Source organism: Rhinoderma darwinii, chromosome 6, assembly GCF_050947455.1.
Source record: "Rhinoderma darwinii isolate aRhiDar2 chromosome 6, aRhiDar2.hap1, whole genome shotgun sequence".
In the NCBI taxonomy this organism is placed as follows: Eukaryota; Metazoa; Chordata; class Amphibia; order Anura; family Rhinodermatidae; genus Rhinoderma; species Rhinoderma darwinii.
In genome coordinates, this window is record NC_134692.1 from 27,075,917 (window position 1) to 27,092,741 (window position 16,825).

The following is a 16,825-nucleotide window of genomic DNA, read 5'->3' on the forward strand; positions in this document are numbered from 1 at the left end:
TTCTATGTTCTATCACTCCAATCCATGCAAAGGGATGAAGCAAAATAACAAAATAGGCAATGATCCCTCCACAAAAGAAAAACACAACTGTATTACACTTAAAGGAAAGTTATATAAAATACCTCCTGTTCTTACCAGTGGTGTTGTTTATCCAGGAGACAGGGGTTGAGGCAGGCACAAAAGAGATAAATCTATTATAAGTATGTTAGAATAAAGGCAACACAAAAATCTCTAGACACATATCTACAAGAAAATGCAAATGAGTCCATGTCACTATCGTTAGCCATATACAACTATTAATGTGTCAATATACATGCAAAGCGTTGACATGCTATGGAAGGCATGACTTTTATATCAAACATTATACTGAGCATTTCCCCTTAAAATAAAATAGAGATATAAGTCTTTGAGTCGTCCTCTTCGATTTGGTCATTGATCCTGATCTACATGGCTAAAGTTTGCTGAGCAACAACCACTAAACACAACCATTTCAGTGTCGAGAAGGTTTATCATTCAGATTTCTACAAAGATTTATCACTTCAGGGTAGTGTAATGGCTGTGATAAGTGGCTGTCACTCAACATCTGGTCATAGACATAGATATTAGATCAAAGGTCTTCCGAAATGGCCAAATTAGACCATTTTGGTCTAAAAAAAAAAAAAAATCACAATGGCCAACAACTAACCAATGTCTACCGAAAAAGATGATAGCCCATGTCAAATTTCTTTGATTAGTCATTGCCTCAAAAGATGTATGTGTATGGCCAATTACGGCCAATTGTTCACAACTTATTTTTTTTTAAACAACTGCTTGATCTACAAATTTAATCTGGTGTGTTGATGGTTAGATTGTTCGTGGGACAATCCAATTGGCTGGATTAGTGACCAATCTTAAAGTATTGTGTATGACCAGCTTTACCCATGTTGTACATCAAGATAACTCAGAAATAGCTTATATATCCAGGTTGCTTTTTTTTTATTTTAGGGGGGATTTTCTTTGAACAAACTCTGCTGCATATATGTTTAGTAAATGTAGACTAAATGTTAAAATGTCCACCTTGACTACTTTGATATTGGCATATTGATATTGGAAATCATCAATGAAATTCAATTTCTAAAGTAAACTTTCCAGTCCACGTTTAACCCAAAAATTTCCCATGTTTGGCCACCTACAATTTTGCCCAAGTTGAATAAAATTCCTGTTTGTTATTAAAGTTCAACTCACGCAGCAGGACTGGCTCTTGTTGTACCAGTTCTAGTCTTCTATCTTCTGAGTTTCCATACACTATTAGAAAACCCTAAATCTTTAATCCCCAAATTCGGCCATGACAAGGGTATGGGAAAACGTTGGGTGGGGTCAAATATTTTCAGTTCTAAAATGTTATAATGTTGGACATATAACAATTGCTCAACAAATTCACCTTCCTGACATTATCTAAAGGGAACCCAATAGAAATATCTTCTATTTTTCACTTGATATAGTACACTGGCTATGCCATTGAAACTACGAGTCTTAGACCTAATTTGTAATTATCTACGTAATCTTAACAAATATTTTTTCTAATAGAAAATAATTATATATTATTATAATATAAACTGGATTTATTGCTGTATGAGTTTCCTCATTTTACTAGATGTTATGGCTTTAGGCAATAATATCGATAAATGAATTGACCCATTGTTACTTTTTTAAATCAAATCGATTGAGGTTAAAGCAATCCATAGTTTTGCCAGAGATGAGAGTACTATGTATTTTGTTGGCCGTATAACCATCTATAATTGTAGTATTATTCGGCTGTTGGCCTTGTAATGTGAGAATCCGGATAACGATCCTCATCTGTGATAATAATAATAAAAAATGAGGTAAGCCCTATAAATGAATGCCGTCTTCTTTAGACCTATGTGGCCTACAGGATATATTTCTTCTTTAGAAATAAGACATACATGGTTATCTTGTCCTGAGTAACAAAAAAGATTAAAGACTGGTGCCGACTCGGTAGCCTCACTGTGTAGCCGTTGGATTCAACATATTAGTTTCACATTGTATTTTAAGGGGTTTTCTGACCCCTAAGAATTGCCTACTGCAACCTCCCAGTATTAAAACAATAAACGTCATAACATACTAACCTCTAAAAATGCGATGTCTTCCCGCTCCTCCAAACACCAGGGTTCCCTGCTACATGTTACCTCTGTGTGATAAAGTGTTGTCCAGTGCCATTACAGGTCATGTGACAGTGGCAGCCAATTGTGGCATTCTTGGTGACGTGTTGTCACTGCAGTGGCCAGCAGTTGGCTACCGTTGTCACCTGATGTGGTGCTGGATGACATCATTGCACAATGTAAGCACAGCACAGGAACTACACCGAATTCTAGTTGTTTTTTATTAGTGTTGGTAGCTGTAGGAATCTACTCTTAGGGGTAGAAAATCCTTTGTAAGGACAATGCAAGATTTAAGAAGCTCTCTCATTAGACATTGGTGGAATTTTGCTAAAGCCAAAGCTTTAATCCCTGCTGATCACTAGAACAAAGATGCATGATGCTTTCCTGGCACCACTGCAACTTTGTTCTAGTGATCAGTGGGGTTACAGTGGTTGGACACCCTCAAATCAGCCACTGCTTGGATAGCCTAACAATATGCCATTAATGTCTTTGATGGGGCAACCCCTTTAAATAAGTTAGAGTAAAGAATTGAGTACATGATTGATTTTTGTACATATGTTGTATTGACATTGATCAAACTCTCAAAAGCTAACAGTGATTTTGCTGATCCGGTCTGGTACAACAGGATATGTAATAATCTGCAAGTCTGTAAATGAAATCTCTTGTAACCACAATAAAAAGGTCCAGGTGGAGTTGACTGCGTTTCTGTCTTTATTCAAGGAGGTTGATTCTCACCCACCGGCATGTTGGTTACCTACTGTATATGTTAGGTAACAACAGAAAGTGAAGTGTTGCTTGGCTGTAGTATGAAAATCTGCATCTGTGTGTAAATTTGTTTTTTTCCTTTACAACGACACAATTATTTACATTAATATTTCTGAAATAATAGAATGAAGCTTTTTTTTTTTTGCAAATAGTCCTACTTAGTGCTCTGATGCAGACATATGTGTCTCCATGGTTAAAGACTACAAATTAACCCTACATGTAGTCTTAACATGGAGTGATGTGTAACTCCACTCCTTTCACTTTATCTTCTTGCTAATCTGCAGACAGTAGGAGAGATTGAAGGGAGTAGCACAGGACTGTAGGATCTGACTACACTCAAGGTTTATTTGTAGTCTGAAACCATGGAAACACATAGGTCTGCATAAAAGCTGTAAATACAAAAAAATACTTTTCTTAATCAAGATTATTTGCAAGTTGCTTCAAATTTAGTTGCATTGGAGCAATTAAAATAGTTGCAAAAGTGCACAAGTATTGACCCAACCTCAAAATGGCTTCTCTTAAATTAAGTAAGTAGGCTTTAAAATGTTAAGGATTTGTTTTATTCAGTTTGCACCTCTTTCCTTAGGTTTGAAGTTAGCTAATACAACTTTATAATACACAAAGATATAAATTAGACTCCAACAACTTCAGGAGGAATAGACGACAAAGACCAACTCAAGAAATCAGGACAACAGCGATGTCACACGTCCTTCTCCGCTAGTATCCGGTCAGGTATTCTCTAACCATAAACTAAATACCAGTTGTACAGTATTACAAACTTCTAAGACAGGAAAGGTTGAATTTGAAGACTTGCATTTTGGCCAGAAAAGATAACAAGAAGGAGCATGATATCTTAGGACAGGTTGTATAATTAACATAATATGCAATTACATGTAGCTATGTAAGGAATCTGTATGAGCAGCTGGTAAAAAGGCAAATCACACTCTTTAAATTCACACGGCATGACCTGCACTATGTTTTTTTTAAGATAATGAATTATGGATATTACTTGTATTTCTTAACAGAAGGGCAGATCTTAAAAAGTCATTGGCCCCTTAGCAACCACCATGATACACTTGGGTTGGGTTAACAAATTGCATTTAAGGAGCACTTATTTTTATTTTTACATTTATTTGCCCGGATGGTCAGTCTATCTCTTTCTTGAAAAATAATTGAAAAAACAAAAAAATAACTAGTATAGAGTAACAGACCTCATATGTAAAATTAAGAATTGCCTAAGATGCCCCTTGATCTTAAGACCCCCACTAGCTCTTTACAGCTCTCATAACATTTTTGAAACAATGGTGTGAACAACCTATTGATACTTAATTAGTAATTACCTGTAAACCTAATGTAGATTGTAAAAACTATTTTTAAACAAAAAAATTCAGAATATAAATTACAACCACATAGGCTTTTCATATAATGTAACAGTGTATTATATTATATTAAATATATTATTATATTAATTTAATGATTTTCCATTTGGAAAAAATAAGTAGCATACCATATTCATGTCAATTCCATTGGTGTAGGTCCACGCATGTTGAAAGTACTCTTCAAGCCTCTGACGTAAAGGATTGGGAATTTGGTGAAATCTTATGAATTCTTTAACTCGGAGCATTTGCATGTGGTACCGTGCTGTTCCTGAATATAATCTTTGGATTATTGCAGACACATTTCCAAAAATACTTGCATACATTAATGCTGGATTGAAAAGAAACAAAAATTATATTAGGTGAGCAAATACATGCTATCAAATCCTGACAAACTGCAGATATATACAGTATAATAAAAAAAAACTTACCTGAAAAAAGTATTATTTTTGAAAAAAATATATTACATATTTCTCTATTTATACTCAGCAGAACTTTTGAAGATCATTAAAAGGAATGTATCACAAATTAAATTTTTATTTCATTCATTAAATATAAGTAAGAGAAATAATGTCTATTTAATTATATATTATTTTTGTATGTTCTAGATGCTTTAATTTTTTTTTAAAGCTTCCCTGGGTGGCAGCCATATAAAAGACACACACATGCTATCTGCAGAATGCAGCAGGGTGTGTGTGCTTTATGACAAATGCAATGAATGGGCATTTATGGACAGAAACATTTCTATAAACGAATACAGTCTCCAGAAAGAGATGGAGAACATCCTCTCCACCATGGAGTGGCGGTGGAGCTGTATACAGAGTTTATATGTGTGAATAGTGTTACTATCCTTCCTTATCTATAACTCCCCCTATAATAAAGTTGTTATGTCATCTGTCATTAAATCACCAGCCTTTATAATAATGAAATGACTCTGCCCATTCTGTCCCAGCCTACACAGCAGTGCTGAAAAGTTAACTGCTGAAAAGAGAAAATTACAGCGTAATATTTCAGGATTTTTTTAAATGTATAGTCATATAAAAACAAATACGTTTATAATATTTAAATAATATATAATTTTCTGATGATACATTCCCTTTATGTCTCTTCTACTAGATTTCCTAAAAATGTAAAGGCTATGCACACCTTTGCAAGCTTTATTTTATTATTTAATCAATGTTTTTTGTGAATTTAAATATTTTTAACATAGAAGCTGTTTCGTTCGCTATGAGCTGATTATGTCACTTTAGCTAGACTGACGGCTCAGCTGTCTAACGCACAGAACCACCATAATAATCGGTCACATCTAAGTTAATGAACTTAGATGTAATTGATATAATGGTATACATAGCCTTTAAATGAAATAAAACCCACAGTAAAACTTCCTGTGACAATCAATATACACTGTGTGATCATCCCTAAAGCCAATGCCAACCTTTCTGGTAAAACATGTAATATTCTCGTGATATTTATACTAATGAAACCTATTTCTATATTATTAGTCATTGCAAGTTACCTTCAGAGCCACGAAGACCTTAGAAACCTGACAGAGCTAATTAGCAGTTGGTTTAGAGGTCTCACTGGTGAGAATTATAGATCACCATCTTACACTTAAGCAACAATTATCAAGGTTGGATATCATCACAAGTCCATAAAGCACAACTGCAATGAAAGGATAGAAGCCAACTGGTTTCAAATTGATAGTCTTAATGAGAAAAGTGGGAGTTATAGGCTTTTTTCATAACCTTCCATTGCAATTAATTTACTGTCCAAAATGACATGGATGAAAATCAATGTCTTCTTTTCTATGGCAACTGTCTAGTTAAATGCCAATTCACCGGTTCAATCTTAGCCCTTTTTAATTCACAATAAAAAATATGTAACTGGTCAGCAGAAAAGTATATATTTATTGTTAATCTACTATACTGGGACCCCCCATCAAGTGCTAGAATGAATGGCTGTGGGGTCTTGTGGAGCACGACACTTCCTAAATTTTCCCTGGATGGGAGTGGTGCTTTGGAGCTTTTGGCACAGTGCCTTGGGTAAAATACCTAACGTGGCCTTCGTTCTTGTAATCAGTGGGTTTTTCCCTGTGACAACTGCCATATGGATTTAGAGCCTGTTTACATCACCGTTGCCCTTCCGTTGAGGGGTTCCGTCGGAGGTTTCCGTTGGGTTAACCCCTCAACGGAAAGGCAAACGGAAACCTAAGCTTCCGTTTGCGTCACTATTGATCTCAATGGTGACGGAAATGTTGCTAATGGTTTCCGTTTGTCACCGACAGTCGATTGCGCTATGGATTCCTTCAAAACAACGAAACCCTGTCACAACGGTACGTCAGTTTATGGTAGCAACTAAGCAAGATTTACCATCACTGCTTTTCGTTAAAATAGCATGAGACCATAATAAGCAAGTGACAGAAATGCCCCTTGCCAATTATGAATGGAAGGCAATTTTTAGCATTTAGAAAATGTTAGGGTGTTTCCCCAAAGATTACATGATCTGCTGGATATTAAATTGACTATATATTATATAGTTAATAAACCCCAAAAAGAATAAATAATCTAGTATGTGTCACAATTGTCAATATCCAACAAAAAGCAGCAACATGTTTGCTGCACCTGAGTGGGCCCCCCTAGCCTCTGGGCCCCATAGTAGCTTCTATGGCTGTAGTTACGCCAATGGAAGATTGTACTCTCCAGACTTCAGTAAGATTATTAAAATATTTTTGAAGGTTAAAGGCCATTTCATCTCGACCAAAGCCCCCAATAAACACCTCCCAACATGTTATATATACTTTATTATATTTTTTCTTAGCAAATCACTTATTGGCTTGAACAATTAATTACTAATATGATGATTTTAGATCTTGGTACTTACAGCCAATCAACATAACACAAATGGAGAAGATTTTTTCCGAGTTGGTGTTGGGTGACACATTTCCAAAGCCCACGCTAGTGAGACTGCTGAATGTAAAGTAAAGGGCTGTGACATACTTGTCCTTGATAGATGGACCGGAACTGCGATCGCTGTAATTGTACGGTTTCTTTATTTGATCTCCTAAGGCATCCAGCCAACTAATCTTGTGAAGTAAGTAAGGTCGTTCCACGTTGCCAATTGCATACCAGATGCAAGCGAGCCAGTGAGCGATTAATGCAAAAATGCACATGAGTAGCATTAGGACGGCAGCACCATATTCTGAATATCTGTCCAATTTTCTCGCAACTCTGACCAAACGGAGTAACCTTGCAGTCTTTAAAAGCCCAATGAGAGTGGTGGTCTGTGAAGATAAACAAACTGAATTATCTACTAGGTTATATAGACACGTATGTGCTCTGCAAGTACTATCCACCACAAGATCAATAGCGGCAAAGATATGATTTTCATTATCATAGCGGTTGTTATTATTCCTAAGGGTCTGTTCACACTTGTGTCATGGTTTTGCTTTTTGCAGGATCATGACAGATCCATTATGATCCGTTCTGATCTATTTGACGGATCTGTCATGATCAATTGTAATTCATTAGAATCTGTTTTTCCCTCAAGTGAATGGAGCTGAAATGCAATACCAGACACAGGCTACAGACAAGAGTGGCGCTATTTTTGGAAATAAAGACCAATCTTCTAATCCTAGACAACCCTTTAATGAAATCCAATTACAATGAAAAATGACTCTCATCCTGAACTGTGCTCAAGGTGGTCGTCATTTCCCTTCTACTTGGAGTCCTTACTTGGCAAGCATATGCAATAATGTTCTAACTAAACCTCAGCTAGAGTGAAATATACTTGGTGGTTGGAAATTATATATAATGGAACAAAAAAATTAGTATAAGGTATCCTGTTAAGAAAACGCCTGTTCCCTTAAGGTTACCATGACTATGGTTCTGGCTTCTGGGCGTGTCTGCTTTACCTGCTTCTGCCTTCTGGTGTATAATTAGTATTTATACCCAGCCTCCTCCACCTGTCAGTGCTTGTGTCTTTTGGCGTCTGATCAAGCTTCCTACATTTCCTGCACTCCCGACTTCTGGACCTTTTGGAAACGGACCTCAGCTTGTCTCTCGTTAAACCCCTTGTTTGCCGATTTTGGATTATCTGCTCCCGGCCGGTTTTGACCCTTGCTATTCCTAATATTCGCGTGCCTTCTGATTTGGACTTTCTGTTTATACCTTGGCTGTCTTGTTTCCTGCACAACTTAGTCTGCATTGCACCTCCTATCCAACGCTGAACTCTGCTAAGACAGCCTGGGGTCGGCTCTGGCAAACACCTGATTGCCTTAGACACTGTCGATCAGCGTTGCAACGGATTTGAGGTTGCGGTTTTATGTGCACGCTCTCTCCCGGCACTGTCCAGCAGCTTTTTGGGAATCGCTCAAATTGCAATTCCATAACACTGCCCCATTCCGCTTAGAAATTCCCCTTTCTATGCAAATCTGCATAAGTCCCACCACTTTGTATTTACATTCACGGGACAGTCCCACAATGTAGTGGTATTGCTATAAGGTATGTGATCCTATCATTTTCAAGCCCTATACAAGGATATTATCAATATAACCAGCAGTGAACAAGGGAGGAATCTAAGCAGCTAAAATTCTTGAAATAAAGGGAATGCAGCAAAATATAACTTTCACTAGTTTACATGATATAACTGTTGTTTCCTCTAACTGGTTCTTTTTAAAAAAAATAAAATTAAAATGGAGCCTCCGAACTGGCGCTAATTCACACTGTCACTCCTTCATAGGCCAGGAGGGCTCTTATACATCCTATCCTTCCTATCCCTGTAGGAGCAAAGAGTAGTGTGAAGGGGCTAACCCTGATGGAACCCAGAGGTTAGTGAATACACCTCGTGATGTAAGAATTGTGGGAAAGTTGGCTGAACTCCACTGACTGATGTACGGAACTTAAAATGTTGCAAAAATGTAAGATATTTATATATGGTGATTTTCGTAGGAAAATTTGCAAACCTCTATATTCGACATGCTTATAAATTTGCAGTAACTGAATTCCATAGCCACAACCTCCCTAATTAGGAAGAAATCCTATCTCTATCGCCCTGGGTTTCAATTCTATGTAAGGAATGAGTAGTATTTTAATCACGACTTCTCAAGAAGCCAGAAAAGCGTTTCTATTTTTTAATGATAGGTTAAATGCTGCAGTCTGCAGATTTAGTAACAGCATTAAGCTGACACCATAGAATGCCTGCTGTTTTTACATGTCCTAATTCAGATCAGGCCTAGAGAGAGGGAGATGACTGCAGATAGGGGTTATATGGAGGCATGTGTCCGCATTCTGATTACTTGGCATATATAATTATGTAATGAATAACAAGAATACATATTCGATGTCCCCCAGAGCACGCTGGCATAGGACACCAACCAGTACAGGAGAAGTTACTGTATAGACGAACGTTGAAATGTTCCAAGGTGTTGCTAGGGGCGTACAGAATGGAGAGGCAGTTCATATAGCCTCTATTGGGGTCCCTGTAGAGAGGAATCCCTTTCCAAGTTGGTCCCTTGCCACTTTATAGCCTCGATATAGCAGATTTTCCTCTGTATAATATAGCTTTTAAGCCCTTAAGTAACGGCCTTGCTTGGGTTCTAAAGGGGTTATGTCAAGATCGACATTTATCTCCTATCCACAGATTAGGTGATAAATGCCTGATCCCTGGGGGCTCCACAGCTGGGACCCCCACTTATCACTAGTACAGGAGTCCCGAGCCCCGTGGTCCTCTTCACTGCACAATCGCAGTGAGGAGGAGTATGAATGTAGCGGCAATCGAGCATGTCTGGTGCCGATCCATTTACAGCCTATGGGACTGATGGAAAAAGCAGAGTACAGATAGGTGATAAAAATGATGATCTTGTCACAACCTCTTTAAGGACGCAGCAATTTTTTTTTCCTTTTTTCAGCTCCGCATTCCGAAAATCATAACTTTCTTTTCCCGTCGACGCAGCCGTATGAGGGCTTGTTTTTTGCGTGATCAGTTGTATTTTTAAATGGCACCATTATGGGGAGCATATAATGTATTGAGTAACTTAGGTAAACTGTTTTTGGGTGGAGATTGAAAAAACTCCAGCAATTCCGCCTTGCTTTTTGGGATTTGCTTTTATGGCGTTTACTGTGCGGTATAAATAACTTGAGATCTTTATTCTGCGTGGTAATATAATTACGGCGAAGTCCAAATTATACAGCTGTTTATGTTCTACTACTTTTGCAAATCATTTGTTTTTGTGTTGTCGTTTTCGCTGGTACCATTTTGGGGTAGATACGACTTTTTGATTACATTTTATTATTATTTTTAGGAGGCAGGACGTAAAAAGAACAGCACTACTGGCATTGTTCTTAAGATTTTTAACGGAGTTCACTGTGCCTGATAACTTTAAGAGTTTTTTTAGTTACAGCTGCGGCGATATCTGTTTTGCATAGTTTTTATATATTTTTTTGCCCTACCAAACAATTTTGTAAGGGAAAAAGTTGTTTTTTTTTACTTGGGATTTTTACAGCTTGTTAGGCCTAATAGACTCACGTCCATGGCCCTGGGCTGCATGACAATTCTTCGGCACCCCGCAATCTCGTTGCGGGGGCGCCGATGGCCTTTCAAAATGAGCGATTGAGCATTGCATCTAAGGGGTTAAGCTACCAGTATCGGAGTTAGCTACTATCCCTCTCGTTGCAGCAGGGTGTCAGCTGTATATACAGTTAACACCTAGATGGCGCGGGTTCAGCTCCCGAGCCGTGCCATCCCCGCACTCTACATTTACGATAGTTTTTTTTATCTACCCTGATATATTGTAGCAAACCCACAGGACATCAGATGAATAGTGCTGCTAATGCATTTAGCTGAAAGAGGATTGCCTAGACTTAGTAAAATTGTAGCAAAGTCTCAGCTGTGATGCTTTTCAACCTCTATACATAAACAAGAATATTTCTATTCACTGACATCAAGCAAACATCTGATTGAAAGAGGTGGCAGAACTTTCACTGGCAACCTCTGTATCAATTATTATATATATTGTAGTTTGGTTTCCTTTCAGGCTAAAAATAAAGTATTAAATTAAATATTGTCTGTTAATTATACACAGAGTTAAAATGATGAGAAAGGAGATCTATCTCTCGAGACTCGGTCATCCATATTTAAACATGAAAATCTCATGCTGAATCACAATTTTACATAATAACTCCGGAGCCTTGGTTTCTTCACATACCTTCAGGATATAGTTCTGTACACATCATATTTAATTTCCACTATTGAGCAGATATTAATTTCCTTGCAGAAAGAATATAAATTGTTCAGGGATTGAGGTTCATAAAAATTATTCCTTCTAGGTGAATATTCTACAAACTGAATTCTGCAAGAAGTATATAGCACTGATTGAGATCATCTAGGAAAAATAAACTTTTTCAACCGTCCCCATATTCGTAGGACTGTCCTATGAACCGGGACACAAATCGGCGTTTCTTGGTGTTTTAGGAATTTCTTGGAATGGGACAGGGCTTAAAATGTCTCATGATTTTGGATTCATTGATTGGAAAAGTTCTTAAAGGAATTGTCTCTTTTTATTCATAACCTGGTGTTTATACAATGACGGGATATAGGGTGTGCTTTACTTATATTAGTCCATGTCCGCCGTGGGGGTTTACAAATAATTTTGGTCTCTCACAAACCCATAAAAAACTATTTAAGTTGGTTTTCCCAAATGTGTAAATTAAAATATAAAAATGAAAAACTTTTTAATACCTAGCTGATTAGTGGTAGCGATTGGCTGCTGCTGCTGCTTGCGTGACGTTGCACGGACGACATGTAAAAAAGTTACTTTTTATTTTGAAGAACAAGTTCAGACGCACGGGATATTTTCTGCTGCAGATTTTGTTGCAAACCTGTGGCAAATTCGCAGCAAAATCTATGCATTACATGATGATTTTGCGGCAGATTTTGTTGTGGATTTCAGCCTTTCTATTGCAAATTGTGAAATCTGTGGCAAGAGTCTATGGCAAATCCACAAAACAATAATCATAATTACGGTTTCCTCTAAGCTGTGTACTAGAAATGATAGTTAAAAATTACACATCCTACGGACAGGTTCATGCATCGCAATTTGTTGAAGATTATTTTTCAGATTTTGATGTCGATTTTTGAGCCAAATCCAGTAGTGGTTTCAAAAAGAATTGGATATACACTCCTCAACATTGAAATTGCAAGAAGGAAAAGTTTTGGAATTGTGGAAGTCAAAGGATCGATGTAAATTAAAAAAAAATGTAAAACAAAATATTGGTCATAACAGTATTTCAAAATCCTCATGATGCCCTGAAATATGCAGGGGAAACATCTGCTACATCGGAATGGGGTATTGAAAACTCCATTTACATGAACAGATGTGTGGACTCTTAGCTTTTCTTGAATTGTGTCAAGTTCTACAATTTGTCATGATACCAATTCAATACAATCTTGCGCCATTTAGTAAAAATAAGTATACTTTTTCTAACATGGGAATCTATGGGCGTTGATGGCATCTGTCGCAGGTATTTTTTTTTTACATGTTTGTTTACCATCTCCCGCCATACATTTCGGGATATGTCTGGTTTAGAGATAATTTAAAGTAATTTTCCCATAATCATTACTTATCACCTATCCTGATTGGAGGGGGTACAACCGCTTGGACCCCACCGATCAAGAGAACGGGCTTACCTTGCCATTCCTGGGAGCCCCATAGGAATGGAGAGGTAGTGAGCATGCTCGGCCGCCGCTTCATTAATTTCTTTGTGACTGACGAGCGCTATCTTTGGGAAAACAAAGATTTACAAATTTCCAAGACCCACCACATTAATTCAAAAGGATTTAAGATAACTCCCTACCTTTTGCAAAAATAATCTATTTCACTTACCTCATCTGAGCCAGATCCAAAAATCAGAAGATCAAATGGTATTGCTGCGACCATATCTATTAGGAACCAGCCTTTGAAATAATGAATTGCTATTCTTGCAGGATCGCTGACAACTTCTTCATTGTGATTAACATAAGTGGTCCGGAAGTTTATAAGAATATCAATAATAAACATGATATCTACCATTAGATCTACAACATTCAGGGGGTTGCAGGAATATCCACACGCCCGCCTCTTCTGCTCCTCTAAGTCATTCAGTAGGAAGGCAGCCGAGTAGGGTGTAAAAATGGCCGTGTATATAACAAGCAACAAAATTAACCAGTCCCATACGGCTTTGAACGGGCTATAGTGCAATATAGTAAACTTATTGATACGAGGTGTTTGAAGTTTGTATTCTGGCAAAACATCAGCTCCCAACGACAGGACCTGTGGAGAGACATCATTAAAGATGACAATTAGTGAAGATGTATTGCCCTTTAGTACTATAAAAGCAGACTTTTTTTTATTACCCATTTTTACTATATCACTGGCATATTCCACAGCTATTCTATAGGGAACACATTTTGGAATATCATTCAGCGTTCCCTGTGAAATGTATATGTGAAATAATTTATCTTTGTAGTATGTTTTTGAAGTTTGGGAGGAACCAAAAGTTCATTTAAGAAATCCATGTGACTAAAAGTACAACATATTAACTCTTTGATCGTTTCTCAAATTATGGCGCAATCTTGACTTTTTCTGAAGCGTGGCTGAGGTCCATTACATATATTGACTTCACATATACCATCTCGAAGACCCAAAAATTCTGTAACTCCACAAAGTAAGTGGTCACATTAAGCATGCTGTCCCATCTGTAGGCAGTATATTATAGAGCAGGAAGGGCTGAGCAGATTGATATATAGTTTTGGGGAGAAGATTCAGGATAACCTGTAATTTATTTCTTAAAATCCCTGCTCACTGCGGGCTTAAGAGTCCAGTGGGTGGTCCTACTTAGTGATTCACAGCCTTCCTTGCATATGTGTGTGTACAGAAATAGCTGCCAATCATTGAGTTGGACCGCCCACTAGACTCTTTAGCCTGCAGTAAGCGGGGATTTTATATCAATAAATTACAGGTTATGTTGGAAATTTTCCCACAAAATTATACATTAATACAGTTATATGATAAAATTCTGTCTGCCTGCAGCCACCACTAGAAGGAGCTTACTGTGAACCGTTTAATTATTAAGATCAATCTATAAATCATTTTAAGTAAAATCCTGAGCTCCCCCTAGTGGTGGCTCCAACCAGACAGAATTTTATTATTGAATTCAATGACTATGTAGAAGCTCTTTTTGAAGCTCTGTATTAGCAAAACAGAGCATTAAACCCTATGCAGATTGAGATTAGATTAATACTAAAATACTTATATTTATTGAAGATATGGAAATGGGAAGAGTGATTGGATGAGTTTTCCAGAAATTGGATCCTAATTATTTTACGACAGGTGGTTAACATTAGTTTTTCCCTTTTAACAAACCACTGAGTGTTTGGTAGTGTTTATACCTCTATATTTAATACTAAAAAAGAAAATATAGTAAACGTAGCTTCTAAAATTATATGCTCACAACAATAAAATAGCTGAGTACAAATGCCATTTGTTAGGAGCACCACTGGCAAAGTGGGGTTGAAGAGAAAATATCCATTATCTCCTGTAAGGTACTTAGTGGTTAGTGCTCCATGAAACTACAACTGCCTGAAATGACTACAACAATTTCACGTTTGTTACGCTAACCACCAAACAATAGAACTGATTTGAAAGGATTTTTTTCCAGTAGGTTAGTGCCTGCTGTAAAGCATACTACTAAATGTACACTGTATTATAGAACAAAGCATCAAGTGGCCAAATATTACGCTGCAATTACACCGTCCATCGATACAATTCTAGGAATAAAAGGTACAAAGATGTTAATACAATAGAACTTTAATATAAAATAGTTTTATTTAGGTCTACTATAGAGGATGATATAGTCATGCCTTTTCTCTCCACAAGTTATTCAAGGAACACTCTAGGCATAACTCATGCAATGCTGTTATATCTAGTATAGGGCCTCAGGGGGGCGGAGCATGACAAGAATTTGAAGAACACCAAAGAAAAAATCTCTGTCATGCACCGCCCCCTCAGGCCCTGTACTAGGCATAATACAAAGTGCTAATTTTGCCTTGAGTGATTCTTGAACACATTTGAGATGGTCATACAATGCAAGATGCTACATCTGGACTGATCGATTGATGTTTCAGGTTTTGGTTACATTCTGCTTTAATCTAGTAGCATGTGCCTCGGGGGCTTGGCGAGAGGGGTGTGGGCGACTGGCACAAGGGGCAAGAATTATTAATAAAGTGTTAATAATATGCTATTTTGGCAGTAGACTCACTTTGCATAATGGAGAACATATCGGAGTCAGCACCCAACATAAGAAGTCCCGGAGCAGGGACTAACGATAATGAGGCCATCGAAATACAAATCCACATATGCACATGGGGTAGAGGCACCGAACTAAGTATTTTTTTAATTGTAAAAATTCTACATTTGTCGTAGATTAATTGTATTTATGTGTTTGAAAATCTGGCGCTTACAACTTGCGAATCCAATGAGGTGTCCATAGTGGAAGGGGACAATGCCCATGGACACTGGTATATAAGATCCCTGTCCAGCCACAACTACGTCTCTCAATTAATCGCTGATTGATCTCAATTAGAAGTTGATTAAGGTCCTACGGTTATCTGTAAGCTGATCACCAAGACTTTTTGAATGGTCAGGGAATTATAGAAGCAATCTTCCTCTCCTGTCCACTTGTCCATCAATTGAAATGATTATTCAGATTTTTGCTCAGTTTCTACAATTAAAATGTACGCCACTTTAGTTATTCTCTGTTTTACCAAACAGATAACTACTGTATGTTGCTAGTAGCTGTAGATTTTTGGCCTCGTCAAGGACAAGGTCATTCATACTGTTCATCCATGTACAAGACATAATTCTCTCTTTACTTTGTACTCAAGAGGCAGCCATTGATACAATGAGAAACATCTATTAAATGGCTAGTCTTGGATCTTCTCCACTTCCAGCTGAAATCTGGCCAGGACCTGGCAGGGGTATAAGCAAGTGTTTCAGACGACATTAGTCACCGGTCAGCTCAGTGAAGTGGAACGTTAACAAAAGTCATCTAATGTGTGATGTATATAAAGTATATAAACAATAGTTGGTAAACTCAAAAAGTTTTGTACGAGTTGCCCCTCAGGGCTGAAATATAACGTTCAAGACAAATATATGGCAAGATTCCTCATAGCCCTTGAATGAGACTGTTCACCCTGAATATATAGGTTGTTATATATGTACCTGATGTTTAGAGAAACCCCTACAAACAGTATCTGGAATAATCATTATGCAGTTTTTACTAATTTGCGATTTGAAGTTAAGAACTGATGTGGTGCCAATTCTTAGGCTACATACACACGTTACGGAATTTGATCCAGAAAATCCACATGAAAGCGACAGATAAGAGTTGGTAACTCCGCAGGTAAAATATGCGACTTTTGATGCCTTCACAGGTACAGATTTGTCACTTTGATGCGGAAACAGGATTTTATGCTGCGGATTTTGGTGTTTTT

General features: G+C 37.4%; 1 protein-coding gene across 4 annotated transcripts in view; it reads right to left on the reverse strand.

Annotated features, from left to right (window-relative positions):
* Positions 1-16,825, reverse strand: part of KCNH7 (potassium voltage-gated channel subfamily H member 7) — a 260,266-nt gene that overhangs the window by 60,354 nt on the left and 183,087 nt on the right. For all 4 annotated transcript variants that reach the window (XM_075829370.1, XM_075829371.1, XM_075829369.1 and 1 more), the window contains 3 exons: positions 13,179-13,604; positions 7,181-7,580; positions 4,432-4,631 (listed from right to left, as the gene is read on the reverse strand). In XM_075829370.1, the coding sequence (XP_075685485.1) occupies positions 4,432-4,631; positions 7,181-7,580; positions 13,179-13,604 (1,026 nt within the window). The remainder of the gene's footprint in view (positions 1-4,431; positions 4,632-7,180; positions 7,581-13,178; positions 13,605-16,825) is intronic.